At 30.0% G+C, this 16,278-nt stretch overlaps 2 protein-coding genes across 3 annotated transcripts; one reads left to right on the top strand and one right to left on the bottom strand.

Annotated features, from left to right (window-relative positions):
* Positions 1 to 144: 144 nt before the first annotated feature.
* Positions 145 to 4,823, bottom strand: LOC130820606 (HVA22-like protein a). Its single transcript, XM_057686040.1, has 5 exons — positions 4,585 to 4,823; positions 3,790 to 3,816; positions 1,958 to 2,080; positions 1,273 to 1,525; positions 145 to 496 (listed from the first exon to the last, which is right to left on the bottom strand). Exons 1-5 carry the CDS (start codon positions 4,656 to 4,658, stop codon positions 425 to 427), a joined length of 549 nt encoding a protein of 182 aa, XP_057542023.1. The 5' UTR covers positions 4,659 to 4,823; the 3' UTR covers positions 145 to 424.
* A 1,886-nt stretch (positions 4,824 to 6,709) lies between these two features.
* LOC130820604 (uncharacterized) lies at positions 6,710 to 15,553 on the top strand. Of its 2 annotated transcripts, none has more exons than XM_057686038.1 (11): positions 6,710 to 7,074; positions 8,321 to 8,392; positions 9,444 to 9,578; positions 9,670 to 9,857; positions 10,371 to 10,551; positions 10,648 to 10,702; positions 10,797 to 11,015; positions 11,106 to 11,198; positions 11,280 to 11,404; positions 11,489 to 11,892; positions 15,044 to 15,553. In XM_057686038.1, the coding sequence occupies exons 2-10, from the start codon at positions 8,364 to 8,366 to the stop codon at positions 11,886 to 11,888; spliced, it is 1,425 nt and encodes a 474-aa protein (XP_057542021.1). In that variant the 5' UTR covers positions 6,710 to 7,074; positions 8,321 to 8,363; the 3' UTR covers positions 11,889 to 11,892; positions 15,044 to 15,553. The 2 variants fall into 2 exon arrangements, with proteins under 2 accessions (XP_057542021.1, XP_057542020.1); XM_057686037.1 differs by lacking the exon at positions 15,044 to 15,553 and adding an exon at positions 12,463 to 13,485 and having other exon boundaries at positions 6,711 to 7,074.
* Positions 15,554 to 16,278: the final 725 nt, after the last annotated feature.

The raw sequence follows: 16,278 nt of genomic DNA, 5'->3' as shown, positions 1-16,278 counted from the left end.
ATATACATAAATAAAGCACTTCAAAGAGGAAGATATAGCCAAAATGGTTTTAAAAATAAATAAAAAAATAAAAAAATAAAAAAATCTTGTATGAAACGGTATCACCGTGAGGCATAACTTATACTTAGATTAAATAGCCCAATAATAAAAACTTTTAGCTTATGAACTTCTTGTATTGAGGTCGTTTCACTATGAGACGGTTCCATACAAAACGGGCTAAAAAAATTATGAAGAAAAACATGATCCAAGTGTCACCAATCAAACGTCCTCACAACAAGAATAATGTCAAAAGTTAAAATCCTAGCACATCACGAGGTAGAATATATATATACATCCAAAGCTAAAATCAGGGAAAGAAAGTGATGATGCAAGTAGCATTCAACCAACTACTCTAACTCACAAGTCACAAGGATAGAATACAATGTTAGTAATATCTGTTAGGGTCCTCTTCGAAAATCATGTAGTGTTTCCTCCTTGCTCTGGCTTCTCTATCAGCCTGCAATGTTGAGAAAATAGTTGCACATTTTTAATGAAATTATGGGAGTAATCAACTATAATGAATGCTAGTTAGTTGCGTTCATAATACTCCTATATAAGTAATGTAACGCCCTTCACCTTATCCTTTTGGGCCCTTTTTCGGAGATTCTGCTCTAAGCGTGATTTATTGGGTATGATGGTATGATATGGTATTATATAACACCAAGATTATATTGTTAGCTCATGTGAAGCATTCACTAAGTATTACCTTGATGACCCATTTTGTCATTCCATAGTAATATAATTTTTTTTCGCAATTTTTCTTTATTGGCTAATACCATACTTTCAAATAGTATTACATTGGAATGAATTTTATTTGTTTAGAAAATAACATGATGGATGCATGACAATAATGACCATTAAATTTGTCAAGAGACTTTCCTACTAAAATTACATTAACATTTTATTACCATCCTAACCATTTATCACCCACAATAACCAAAAAGGGTTTTTAATAGACATAGGTCATAACTTATACTCACATGGAGCATTCTTCCCCATTAAAGTATTAATTTGAGCCTTGGCTAGATATCCAAGACCGAAAGACTTATTATTCAAACTGAAACTTAAAAACTTTATTTCTTTTGAATGAAAAAATTTTATTGTATGTACGTTGAAAGTCAATTAAGAAATTAACTCATCAATTAAAAGTTTAAGTTGATAATTAAAGTCAAATATCAATATGTTATATGCTCTCCTAATATAAAAGAAATTAGATAATAACGCGATAGGTACCTTTCGAATGATCCTCTCAAATGCTTCAGTTCCATTTTCTTCAATGTACTTCTCAGCAGCATAGAGGATATCATCTTGTTTGCCGAATAAATTCTTCTTGGGTATATACCACATAGTAGAAGGGGTTCTTATTTGAGGCGGGTTCATATAAAAAGGCCTTATAAAATTCTTATAAACATAAGTTGCACCATTGAATTGAGGCAAAACCAACCAACATGTAAAGAAAAGCTTAGCATAACTCCATATAGCAAACCTATTAATATTCATTTAAAGTAATAAATCAAGAAAAATTGTTAGCCTAAAAGTATATATATTTCATAATGATTCCACTAATACAATAAGTATACTAATTTGTTCATATCTCATGTATAAGAAAATCTTCAAAAAATCACTTTTATATAATAATTTTTCAAAAACCTAATTTATATGTATATATTTTTTTAAAAAGTACCTTATATAACAATTTTCATCTTAAGTATTATTATTTTGTCTTTTATGTAAAGTTTAACAAAGAAAAGGAAATCAATCATTTTTGTAACTCTTGAAAATAAAAAAAAAAATCTTATCGGTTATCACGAGGATGGAAGAAAAAACTTTCAACCACTAAATCAACTTATTATAATTTTCTAGTTTGTAAAAGAAGGGCGACATTTATGGGCGGTATGGAATTGATGGAGATGCTTACCATTCGAGGACTTTGGCAAAGGAGAGTTCAAAAATAGTGATTAGAGAATACAACACCCAATAAGTTAGCCATTGCTGATCATCTGCTCTTGAACCACTCTCTATTGCTTTTACTGATGCATATCTAAATTATTAATAATAAAATAAAATATCAGAGTGAATTTTTCATGCTAGTAAAAAAAATTAGTGAAAGAACTGTAATTAACTGTAACAAAACTATTATTAATAAGCAATTACGTTAATTTATTAAAGTATAAAATCAAAAATTCAGATAATTAAAAACTTAAGCAGTTCACTATAATTTTAGAAAATATTATATATTTTATAAGTAGCATAAAAGGAAGAGTCACAAGTCATATAAAATGAAAGTAACACCCAACTGAATCAGAATTCTAACAAGAGGCTAGTCTTCTGAGAGACCGTCTCTTTGGGAAATGTCTTTTATGCTCAGTCCATTAAAGCTTTATCATCATCATTATCATACCCAGTTTATCCCGGTCATAAAAAACTATGGTCAAGGTTAATTACACTAAAAGATGATAATGTGTTGACCAAATTAAAAATGGTCTCTCAAAGAGACCGTCTCTCACAAAAATTTGTGTTTGTGATCATGAAGAGGTATACAAAAGTCCAACCATGCCTTCCATGTTTCATATGTACAATAATATTAAATTTTAGAATTAAAATTTAACAGGTCTAGTTTTTTTAAAAAAAAAAAAAGAAACACCAAATTAGCAATTTTAAAAAACCCAATTCCGAGCATGTACGATCATCATCACATTTGACAATATCATTATTCATAATTTACCCCATGCCAAAATGCTTTATAAACCACCTACACTTTAATGGATTTTTTAGGGTGTGTGAGGTGATCGATTGTATAAGCTCATTCTTTCTTTTGTATATGAAAAAGTTAATAAAAAAAGAAATATGTTAATTTTATTAGTAATAAAATAAATATATTTACTATAAATAAGGCGCAAAATAAAAATTTTACACAGGACCTTTTAATTTATTAATTTATTTTTATTTTCTATTGACGCTTGTTTTATATTCATTTATTTGATTATTTCACTTGTTTTCTTATCTACGTTTATTTATTTATTTATTCAATTTATTTAGGAAAAGTTACCTATACTAATCCAACATTTTATGATTTTCCTATAATAATCTTACCTATTGATTAACCATAAATAATCCTAACTTTAGAGGATATTTTCTTAGAGTAAACCCGATAACAGGATGACTCGCTATAACAAGTTTAATTTTTCTTATAAAAAAGATAAATTAAAAATAAAATGTTAAAAAAATTCTAATTTTTTATTACTTAGAATTTATTATGTAAATTTTCAAAATTTTTCTCTAATTTTATATTAATTTTCAGTTTACTTTTTTGATTAATTACCTTCTATAGCTGGTCATTAGGTTAACCAAGCTTACTCTAGGCAAATACCCTAAAGTTGGGATTATATATGGTTAATTAATAGGTAAGATTATTGTAAGAACACCATGAAAGTGTTGGATTATTTTAAATAATTTTTCCATTTATTTATACTAATTGTTTAATTAGTCATAGTTCAGCTTGTGTTGGTGAATTGCATTTAATTTTACTTGTGAGGAATGACATCACTCAAATCTTCCTCCTTACAAGGGTTTCCAATTTGGAGTATAATTGACTATAATTCTCCCATCCTCATAAAAGATACAAATAAGAATTGTTCGTTATCTTTCTGATCCGAACCGTTCAAACGAAATACTGGGTTGAAGTAAGACTTTGGAATCCAATGCAAACAACTATTGAAAAAATAGATCAAGAGTGATAAAAGAACTTACAATGGATAAACTAAAGCAACCAATGGCCTGCAGATTACAATATTTTTTATATATCAGTCCCAAAAAAAATTAATAGTGATAGTGATAACATCCACTAAATACATCTGTACATGAGTACATTACACAAATATTTCATATTTTCACAATGTTTTTAAATTAATCAATCCCAACTACTTTTAGGCCCCTTTCGTAAGTGGTATTAAATGGTAGTAATGGGAATGATTTATAGTGTAAAATTTCATGAAAAGTTATATGTCGTTCCCATGGTAATAAAACTTTAAGGACAAAAATGTTTTTATGTTTACAAATTTCCATTACCATCTAATACCACATCTTCCAATGATAATGCCTTGGAATGAATTTTATGAAGAAAATGAGATGATTGAAGTTGGACAAGTATGTCTATTAAGATAGCCAAGAAATTTTTCAACAAAAATTACACTATTTTTCATTTCCATTATCACCGTTTATCACCACCTATCAGCTATAATATCTCAACTTTTAAATCTAAATTTCTCCTATCACATAATGTTTCGGTCAGTATTTTTCATTAACTGCTTTTTAAGTCTTCGTATATCAATTCGACGTGATGTAACAATTTTTAAAATGACAGAGAAATTTATTAAATTTTAAATATATTTTGAAGAACATAGAATAAAAGATACAACAAAATCATCCTGATAAATTCATTTTAAAAACATTTTCCTAAAACTTTTGAGATTAATGAATGACAAAAATGTGGGATTAATAATACAAAGAAATAAAAAAAATAGAAAAATAAAAGAGAATACATACCCAGCAAGAACATCAAAGTTGTTAGCAATAACAGAGAGAAAATTATCATTGGCATGCCCATTTCTTGAACCCATTATTTCTAAATCAAAACTCTTGAGCTTTGTTTGGTTTGTGAGAAAGGAAAGAAAATAAAAACCCCTTTGAAACACAGATTATTATTATTGGTCTTGTCTAGAAGATTCTCCCTAAATTATTCAAGTGTTTGTAGTCAATATTACCATCAATAAAACTGTACTCCCTCCGCTCCTTTAACATTACTACTAATAATAATAGACAATGCACAAAAGAATATATATTTTCAGTTATTCTTATAAGATATCATCTCTTGGTAAGACAACCTTAAAATAAGAAGTTCAAAAGTTAAAAATTTATATAAACTATTAAATTTAAGTATAGAGTGCTTTTTATTATCATTATTATTTTTATTTTTATTTTTTTATATTCTTTTTATTGTACGTCTAAAGGTCAAACTTGTGTGATAAGATACAGGCTTGCGGAACTAGTTTTAGCTTCACTCGGTTTTTTCATTGTAGGAGCATCTCTTGATCTTTTTCGAGTTGGGTGACTCTTTGCTTTAGTCGCGCTCTCCTTTATAGGTATGAGTTGCCATTTTCTTTCTCTTTTCAGATCATATTCGTAATTTTCTATAGACAAAATATACTAAATATAGATGATAATGATAAACTTAAGTATAGAGTGCGTCTTGTAAGATTATCTGATGATAATTATACACTTAGTAATAAAAGTAGTGCCTAAAAGACAGCATTTTCTGTAAGAAATGCCACTAAAAAGGAGTAAAGAAAGAAGAAGAATGGGGTTTGCATGGGAAAAAGGTTTAGTAAAATATGGTTAAGTGGGGCACCAATGAAGAAACTAGGACGAGTGTTGTCTGGAGTCATGCAAATTTTCCATATTGACACGATAACCAAGGCACCGAATTTTGCGATATAATGTCTCTTTTGACCTCCTCATCACTACTCACAAGCTTTACTCACTGCCCACTGCTCAAGGTTTGTTTCGAGGTGCTCGTGTGAAACACTATTTTTTTTTTTTATAAAATGAGTTTAAAATAAAGAGTTTATATTTTATATTTTGTAGTATGATTATTTATTGATGTGTTGGGTGTGTTTCATAAAATAATTGTTAGTTGTTGGCCATTTATAAGAGAAAAATGAGTAACAAGCCATAAGTCAATAAATAAAACTAATTCCATTAGTTTTTTAATTTTATTTAAATGCTAATTTAAAACTTTGCCAAATTGTTTTTAACTATTTGCCTAATTTAAAAGTAAAAAATAAAAAAAAACAACTAAAAAGTGTGATTTGACTAAATTATTTTATTAATTGATTTTACCATTTAATTTAATAAATTAATTTGACCAGCTGATTTTGAATATGCCGCCAGTAGCATTTTGTTCGAAAATAATAATCAATTTATCAAACAAGTTTGATTGATTGAACCTAATTTCAGTATATATATAAAATTAAATTCTCGATACCAAGTAGCAACAATTTTTATATCATAAATTGTTATAAGATTCAGTAGAGACGCAATAAAAATGTGGGCTAAATAGCCCAATTAATACAAGTTAAAGAGAAAATAAGAATATAAACTTCTTATTTTAAAATTGTCTCATTAAAAAATGGTCTCTCATAAACGTAGTTGTTTTTGCATAGATAGCTCTTTTGATAAATGTAAATAATTCTTTGTTGAATTATTGAATATATAAAATATTTAATGGCTAGTATGGCTAGTACATGTTCAATGTTCCTGTAATTACTTGATGATAATATTTTGATTATACACTAAAATTACGTGTTTACTTTCAACTTATTTGTGCAATTTAAAATGTCATAGATAAATTTTAAATTTAATTTATCTAGTTGTGTATTTTATATTTTAGTTTGTTTTGAAATGTATAAGTCAGCAAATGTTAACTTGATGAATTTGATTATTGTATAAATATTATAAACATAAAAGTGATATAAAATTAAAAATTATTTTGAACTTAAATTCAAACACTAAAGTTATCAAACCCTATAAATTAGGGTCATAATCTTAATTATTTAGACCCTATAAATTAATATCAGATTTGAGTCTAGCTAGACTCATATCTAACCTGTACTCATCCATATGGCAACAAGCCAACAAGCAACAACCACAAATTAATTTTGGGCGTCATTATTTCGCATACACGACAGATTCAAAAATGTAGCCCGAATAACCCCATGGGCGACCAAAACAAACAGTCACATGCTTGAAAACTTTCACATTGTATTAATCTGGCCCAAATTGCCATATTAGGCGTCGGAATATTTTCTGCCGCCCTATATGCGAACAATGGCTTTACATAATGTGTCGCCTTTCTCTTCCTTTATCTCTTCTCCACTTCTTTAAGCCCTAAAAATCGGATATGCAAAGCCTCCGCCTGCGAAGAAGTACCTGACAATCTTCTACAAAGAGATTGGGGATCCGTAAGCCTACGACCAGGTAAGCCAGTATAAATTTGCGTTGATTTTACTAGAACAATTATGTCTGAACTTCTCAATATCATCGGCGGAATCCCAAATTGGTTGACTGCTGTTGTGTTTTACCTGTTTTGATTTCTGTGTTAATATACAGAATGACTCTCAATTCATGGTTTTTTGTTTTACAGTAGATGATTTTGGTTGATATCCCAATTTAGGGTTTTTCATTTACAGTAGACGGTTTTGGTTGATATCTGAATTTAGGGTTTTTCATTTATGAGTTAATCTGGTTGGCATAGTTGTTGGCAACTAGTTTTATTGATGTGCTATTGCAACATTTATCATTGAAGAGTCTACTTGTGTATGTTACGACCACTAGATTCCATCACCCTGGTGTAATTTACCGGCTTCCACCTGGATGGGGTTTTGGGAGTCGATTTTATGTATTCGTACCCTTGTGAATTGTGATATCAAATGTTGTTTTTGATTAACCCTCAACATCATCTGCTACTTTATGTAACTACGTGTACATCATTAACAAGCTATTTTAACATAGTACATTACAATATAAAACCAAAGAACTAAAATCTTTTGCCCCATCGAAATAAGGGACAAGTGTATGCTATGCTCATATACACAAAGTAGTCTTTGCTCAAATGAGCTAATAGAATTGCCAGAATTTAAGTGAAAATCAGGTAAAATGAATTGATTAGGTTTTTGTTGGAATATTGGGTATTACCGTTAGTCATATAGAAGCATAAATGATGATAGTAGGCGAGGAGAAGGAGGAAAAGCCATATTAATCATTTTATAGATGAGAGGGAAAAAGCATAAAGCTCAAATACAGTGAAGTTTCAGGAGAGAAAGGGACTTGTCTTGACATATTGTGCTATGACTTGGTTTTGTTGAACTGTTTTAAGAATTGTTTTTGAAGTCAGGACTGTACCTAAGTAAGCCCTTTTGTTCTTAATGGTAATTAGTGTTAATATTGGATATCAGTGGTGTCTCTCTTGAGTTATTCTCCAATACTCGATTTACCATCAACAACTACATCAATCAATATATCAGTTTCAATGGTCATCCACATAAATTTTCTTCCTTTTTCTCAATGATTTCCTTATACAGAAATGGGTTGTTCCCCAGATATATGGTTTATATCTTATATTTTCATTAGCTTTCAACAAATTGAGTTAAGTGGTTTGATTAATTTATTTCATTTTGTTTGATTGATAATTTTCGATTTTGGAATGATGTTTTGAAATATATAGGGACAAGAATTTTGACTTTCAGGAAATAAATCAGCATTGAAAAATGGCTCCATCTTCAACAAGGGCTTCGAGGTATTCCTTCACATTAGTGTAATTGAATTAACATCCAACTGGACTAAAATAAAGTATTTTGTGTTCAATACTGCTCTTTCATCTCATTAGCATTACTTTTGATTATCGCATTTATAATTTCACCAAGTTCAAAGCTGTGAAAAGTTAAGAGAATTTTATATTTAACATTAGGTTTCTAATGCAATCATTATGTGAGTTTTCTGATATTCATTCATTAATTAGATAGTTGTATTCAATTTTTTAAAATCCATAATTTTTCTGGTTTGAAGGATGAATATGAACCAAAGTTGGATGAACTATAGAGAAATTAATGATTGTGTCGGAATATTATTCTTTGAAAGATAGAACAATCCCTAGGGTTATGTTTAGGTTAAAGTAGTTGATGTCTATGATTGATGATCGAGTAGGGTTTCATAAGGAGAAGTCTGGAGTTTGCTTGCGTTAAATTTACTCGTAAGTTAGTACAAATGAGCGATTTGCATTAGTATCTCAATTCTCAAATAGAACAAGTAATTGGTATTCCTACTCGCAATGAAGCACAATGGAGATTGTTATTAAAACTAACCCTTGAAAGTCAACTAGTTTGATTTTTCCAATGATGGAGTCATGGAGATTAAGTTGATGATGATGAATCATTCTGGGAACAAGTAAAAAACTCAGTAAATCAATGCAGTAAATAAGGGTGAACAAAATGATGATGACAATTATCCACTTAGGACGAAATTGGGGTAAATTGTTGATATTGAACTTTAGAACTAAATGAAATTGATGTTGTGGTAGATGTAGATGAGGGAAGTGATGATGAATCAATTAGTTATGATGAGGAGGGTTTCTCCTATAGTGAATCAAGCATAAGTTCCCTTAATAGGGAGCTTGAAAACATTGACTTTGATAGTGAAAGTGACTATTCTACTAGTCATATCTAAGAGGAATTTCTAGTTGAATTTTCCAAGTTTTATTAGTAAGAAATTTGTTTCTTAAAAAAAAAGTTTTAGCTATAATACTGAGCATTTCAATACTCATTGTTACTGATTAAGCTACTGACATGCAGAAAACCAGACAAAAGATCATGCAGAAAACCATGCAGAAAAGACATGGAAAAAATCATGGCTGTTGAAGAAACTCAATCCCCTTTGACACAATGTGAGACAAGTGCATTAAATGTTGATCAGGGAACTAAGTTGTCGTAAGAAATTTGTTTCTTAAAAATAATTTTTTTATTGTTTCAATAGAGCATTTCGACATTCATTGTCACTAATTAAGCCACTAAACTGCAGAAAATCGGGCAAAAGATCATGCAGAAAACCACGCAGAAAAGTCATGGAAAAAGATATGGCTGCTCAAGAAACTAAATTGTCTTTGACACGAAGTGACACTAGTGCACCCAATAGTGATCAGGAAACTAAATTGACATATAGACAGAATCGAAGACTGCAACAAGCTACAAGAGCAGCTACAACAAAAGGTGAGACACTTAATGTTGCAAATATTAAAACCTGCCATTAGTTTATCTTAGCTTTTCCAGCCGAATAAAATTTCACTTGAGCCTAAAATGGAATACCACTATGCTTGCTTGTTTCTCCTAAAATAAATTCCATACAAGTACTTCGAAATCCTAATACATGCTTGAACTGGTGAAATTTACTTTGACTTTAACACATTTCTAAGATTGAAACTCTAGCAGTGGAAACGCATCAACAAACAAATTTACTTTGGAGAAAGTTCAATAAAACTCGAAATCTGTAACATCATGCTTATTTCCTTAAACAACTTGAGATTGGCTGGTGGATCTACTTTATTATAATTTACTTTGGAATATGCAGGTAAACAGCAACCTTATAACATCAACAATCAACTAATAATCTAGGAGCTATTATAACTAAGCTTCATGCTAGTGCTTAATATCTCAAAGAAAAACTTGAATAGAATATGACAAATAGGCATGGGTTACCTTGAACTTTGTTGGAAAATTTTTCAGAATATTATAAACGTGGGCCAACTAGAGGTTTAAAATCACACCGTTGGAGGAGAAAACACCCAACTGAAAAGCCATATGCAAAAATCTCAGATTCAATGCGATGTGTAACTGGTGAAAGGGCTGCTGAGTTTATTAGTGACTGTAGCAGATGGGTTAGAGAGTATTGTCCTCTCAAAGCTATGTGAGCTTACTAAGAATCAAAGCCTATAAATCGGATTCTTTGTATATCATTTACTCTTGCTAAAACTTATATCAATTTGTTTAATGCTTTTGCTAGAAATTGGGTTCGGATGGATCCAAAATGCAAGGAAAGGCTATACTCTAAGATTCAGGTCATAGTCTGTAATATATGTTATATCTTAATCATATATGGTATATATGTTATTGTTTAATCATACAAGTTATTATGGATTTACTTTTTCGCAGGAAGAATGGAATTTGCCAAAATACGTTGACGGTGTCGATGTGAAAGTTATACTGAAACGCCAATGTGCAGCTCTTTATCGAGGTTGGCGATATCGGTTGAAGGAGAAATATTATACAGGTTATTCAAATGCTGCAGCAAAAGCAAACAAGCCTCCTGAGATAGATGCTAGCGACTGGAATTGGCTGATTGATCACTATTGGAGTGATCCTAAAAACCAGGTCAAAAAATTCAATGTTTTTTGTTACTAAAATATAATGATGAAGGGCATATTGTGTTTATTTATTTATTTTATTGTATTTGTACTGTAGAGCATAAGCGAAAAAAATAAGATGATTAGGTTGAAGCAAACAATAAGACATTCTAATGGAGCTAAGTCTACTGCAAGAATTTTGGATGAAATGGTATATTTTTCTCTAGTGAATAAAAGTATAGTAGTACTAGGGATAAATAACTTAATAATATAACTCTTTTTATTTTTGTAGATGAGTGAACCTTTATCTATAACCCAACCTTTACAACAAGATAGTGATGAACGTCATGAGCATGCACCTCAGACACAAGCTGATGTAGAACCATTATATGTGAGGCTATATGAAAGAACTCATAGGTAATGTGATTCAAAGTACTTTAAATAGGTTCAATGCTAATAAATGAGTGTTATTTCACTAACCAAACTATATTTGAATATTAGGCATGCTGAAACTGGATTAGACCTTGATGCAGAGGCCAATCTTAAAGCTTTAAGGGACTTGCACCGTACGGAAATTCGCAAAAATGGTGTCGATAACCTCACACCTCAGGAAGCGTATTCAAGAGTCTTCAAGAACCCTAGTGGTCTAAAATTGGCAAAAAGTGGAGTACTTGGGGCTACTAAAGTTAGGGAAAAATTCCAAGAATTGGAGCAAGCATCTACTCAGCGAGAGTCCGCCCTCCATGCTGAAATTCAAAATCTTAATGCTGAAATAGAAAAGATGAAACAAGAAAGCTTGGAGAGAGAAAACAAGATGAAACAAGAAATGATTGATAGAGAGAACAAGTTAAGACAAGATATCATTGCAGAGATGGCAAAAATTATGCGTGGTTCATCTTGATTTGGTACGTATCACTTATAATCTTCAGTTTTTCTTTGTTTGTTGTTGGATGACCAATAAATGTTAATAATAGACTCACCTATAGGAGGGTTGTGAGAAATATGAGAAATGGTATAGTAGGAGTTACTCGATAAGCCAAAGATGCATGATTAATAAGTGCGGTATGTAATCCTCCAACACTAGCAAACGCTATAACTACATCAGCAAGAAATGGTAGTAGTTGATGAAATAGACAAAAGTAGGATGTCATAGAAAGAAACAAAGAAACAATATAAAGCACATCTTAGAAAAATTAACGCACCTTGCTTGGCTCGCAGTGGAATCATAACAGCGTATAGGAAGAAACAGACAGTATAAAGCACATCATAGAAAAATTTAATACTATTGAGTATAAAAAACTACAGAAAATTGAAGAAATATAGAATTACTTGGTAGCAAATAAAAAAAAAGAAGTTACTTGTTAGCTAAACTAACCGGACGTTCGTTGCCCAAGTCGTTGCATATCTTTGTGTTTATGATGTCTACTTTCTTGTTTGAGTATGAGTAATGATGATTATTTGCTCTCAATTTTCAGGCACAATGATTTTTTGTAAAGTTTGTTGATACCTCCTTGGATGTTTTCGGAAAAAAAAATCATTAAAAATGTATTTTGGTGAGTCTCAAATGTGTATGGGCAGTTTGGCGATTATTTTTTAGCAAGTGTAGTGGAAGGTTTATGATATTTGTGAGCTGAGGTTTTTCGTATGCAACTAAGTTCAAGTTATACAAGCATAACACTTGCTCTTTGTATATTTCTTTTTCTATATTTGTTTCTTTTTTTGGCTAGCTAAAAAATGAGAGGATTAGATTTGGTTTTTTACTAAGTTCGCCATTGGATTAGAAGTGATGCCAAACCTCAAAGTTGACTTTGGCCGATGACCTAAATCACGCCTAAGAACTCTGTCGCCAAAGTTAAGAGTTTGTGCCACATTAAAAATTGATATCGAAGTTCTGTTTTAATTGTGCCACAATTGTAGAAGTGACTTCCATAACAATATTTATGGGCCAAACTCATATACTATATTCTACTATCAAATAAATATCGCTCAAACTGTCAATAAATGTCACCCAAATTCTCAATAAGTTCCTAAAACATAAATATTATCGTTCAATTCTAAACTTATGTGCGACCATTCCAGAATGATGTCCATACTTTAAATGTGTGTTTCACACTTTCAAGCCTAGGGTATACTTTAGCAACCGGTTGTCTTTTGAGAGATTGTCTCTTTGAATTTGAGAGACATCTCTCAGGCCCAACACTTAGAGCTTAATTAAACTAAAAGATGATAATGGGCTTATCAAATTAGAGATGGTTCCTCCAAGAGATTGTCTCTCACAAAAATTTATAATATTTTAGGCGGCAAAAACAAAATGTGTAGTATTGTAGATTAGAATTAGAATTTTAAAAATAATATTTAGGGCCTTGAAACGTGTTTAAATTGTATTTTCTCCATTTTATAGTTGTGTGCATAAAACAAGAATTTTGAAAAAATTGAGCGAAAAAAAAAAAAAGAATTCAATAACCGAAAAACCAAACTATTTCAAAAACTGAGCGTGAAACTCCCACACCTAAGGTTTGGGGCTGTTCGCAGTTAGTAACTGCGAACAGGTCAAAAAAGACAAAATAGCTGTTCGCAGTTACTAACTGCGAACAGAAAAAAAAAATTTTTTTTTTTTAGGTCAAATAGCTGTTCGCAGTTATTAACTGCGAACAACTATTTTGTTTTTTTTGACTTGTTCGCAGTTACTAACTGCGAACAGCCCCAAACCTTAGGTCTGGGAGTTTCACGCTCAGTTTTTGAAATAGTGTGGTTTTTCGGTTATTGAATTCATTTTTTTTTTTCGCTCAACTTTTTCAAAAATTCGTAAAACAAGCTATTGGACTTTTATTGATCAACCAATACTTGTATATATGTGTTGGTAAATTATTATTGGTTGTTGACTTTTTATTTAGCTTGCTTAATAGTTAAAAGTGTTGATTATTTTTATTGCCTTTTAAGATTGCTAGATAAGTTAATTATTTATGAAGATTTTTGGTAAAATTAGATATTAAGTGTTCATTAGAGAAAAGCGGATTAATAAGCTAAAAGCTAATGAAAAACACAAATATTTGTATGGAATTCTCCCTGCATCATTATTACTACATGGAAGGGTTCTTCCTCAAAGGGTTCTAATCATTGAAGGACTTTCTTACAAATGTTTTGAGAAGGATGGTGAAAGTTCTGCCATTAGAATTCATTCTCAATGGCAATTTACACTAATGTATCATTTGAAACTTTAAAAATCTAGACCAAGAACATCTTAGAACCAAGTACACAAAGGTTCAAATTCCAAAACCATTGTTAGCTCATGTTGAATAAAAATATTGGTGTAATACAAATATTATCTTTGTACAGAGTGGAGTATATGAGAAATTCTCCTTTTGTATGGAGAATTAACCTCATTTTCGTTTTTAGTTTTCCCTTCATTTCCTATAAAGTTCTCACAAGGAATATTCACGGGAAATAAGAAAAATAGAATCTTTTAAATAGTGAATATATTATTTATTGAATAATAAAATTAATGGAGAAAAACTGGAAATTATAAACATTAAAAAGATATTAAAAATTAGTTACTGGAAAAAAATATGGAGACTATAACTAATAAAAAATATTTTATATAGTTAGTAGGAAATATGTGAGGATCATAAGAAATATAAAAATGTTAAAAATAAAGTTAGTGGAACATTTTTAGGACTATAAGCATTATTTAAATATTAAATAAGGATAATAAGGTTATTTTTGTACAAAATTTGTCATATAAATAGAAAGATTTTTTACGAGAACAACAAATAGAATACCTTAAAATGGTAAATGGGAATTTAGAACTTTTTTAGGGAACGGAGAGAGTATATTATATTGAATTTGTATCATTTCTTTCTAGTCATGATTTACACTTTTTTAATTTCATCCACATATTTAACTTACCTGATTTGTCCTGGTCATTAGTATTTTATTATGTGGTACTAAGTTACCTATTCTTTATTGTTTTTAATGACTCAACCCTAGTTAAGCTTGGGTTGTGATTTGGAAGTAGCTTTCCCGGACATGGTGTCTCACATATCTCGCTTTACGCAGGGCTCTTTTATTTGGGAGACAATTGACTATATTCTTCTTTGTCTACTCTCAAGAGGGTGTACGGATATAGATTGTTCGTTCCTTTTTGTACCCGAACCTTGTTTTCGAATGGGATACTGAGCTATGACTATGACTATGACTATAACATTTTACTTATATTTTAATTTCATCCCCATACTTTTCCACTTTCACATAAAATAAACGTTTTTTAACATTTTAAATCATTTTTTTATTTCCACCTTATTTGTAATTAGAGCTATTTTTTAGACAAAGAAAGTATTATTTTTGTGTCAACTCCCTTGTTACAATTTCAAAATGAGAAGGTCTTAATAAATAACGATTATTTATGAGGTTAACGAATAATCTTTATGTGGTAGGATTTAATAGAGTGAGAGTTTTGTTATTTTAGTTTATCTTTTTTGATTTTATTTATATTATTTTTATCTTTTTATGATAATTTACAAATCACGGTGATTGATTAGAAATTTTCGTTTCAAAAGGGTGGAGCTTGAAGGGAGTACTTTCTATGATCTTTTTAATGATGTTACATTTTTTATTTTTCATCTTTCAATGTACTATTAAATTTTATAGTAACTTTAGTCGGATATAACTAAAAATTATAAAAATTTAATATAATAAAAATATGCATGGTAACGAATTAAATAAGATTCAACTTAATTATATTTTTCTAAATAAAAACAATATTATTTGGAAAATTTAATATATTAAAAATATGCATACTAACGAATCAAATAGGTTTTTTTATTTTGTCCTTAAACATAAAACAAACGCATGTTCCGTATGTATTATTGTTGTTTTATGTTTTGTTGATTTTAATCTTCAAATTTATGAAATATGCTGAATAATGAACACAAAATAGTCAAATTTATTAGTAACATAATAATTTGAAAACTGATAATTAAGGCGTGAAAACCACTCATTCTGGTTTTCTATTTTTGATTTTTCATTTTCGAAATATCAGAAAATTAAAGACAAAAGATAATAAATAAGCCAAACCTAAAATAAGTATTTCTATATTTTTTTGTGTAATTTTGAATTTGCCGCATTTTGTCCATCTAATATATCAACTTTAAAAGACAAAAGAGAAATTAAATTACTAACAATTGTCATCATTATCATATCCAGTTTATTCCGCCCACAAAAAACTATGGTCAGGGTCTGGGGAGGGAAGGACGATGGCAACTCATACCCATAAAAAAAACGCGGTCAAAAAG

The sequence above is a fragment of the Amaranthus tricolor genome, chromosome 8 (genome assembly GCF_026212465.1).
Source record: "Amaranthus tricolor cultivar Red isolate AtriRed21 chromosome 8, ASM2621246v1, whole genome shotgun sequence".
NCBI classification, from domain to species: domain Eukaryota; kingdom Viridiplantae; phylum Streptophyta; class Magnoliopsida; order Caryophyllales; family Amaranthaceae; genus Amaranthus; species Amaranthus tricolor.
This window is presented reverse-complemented; position numbering and strand designations above follow the sequence as displayed.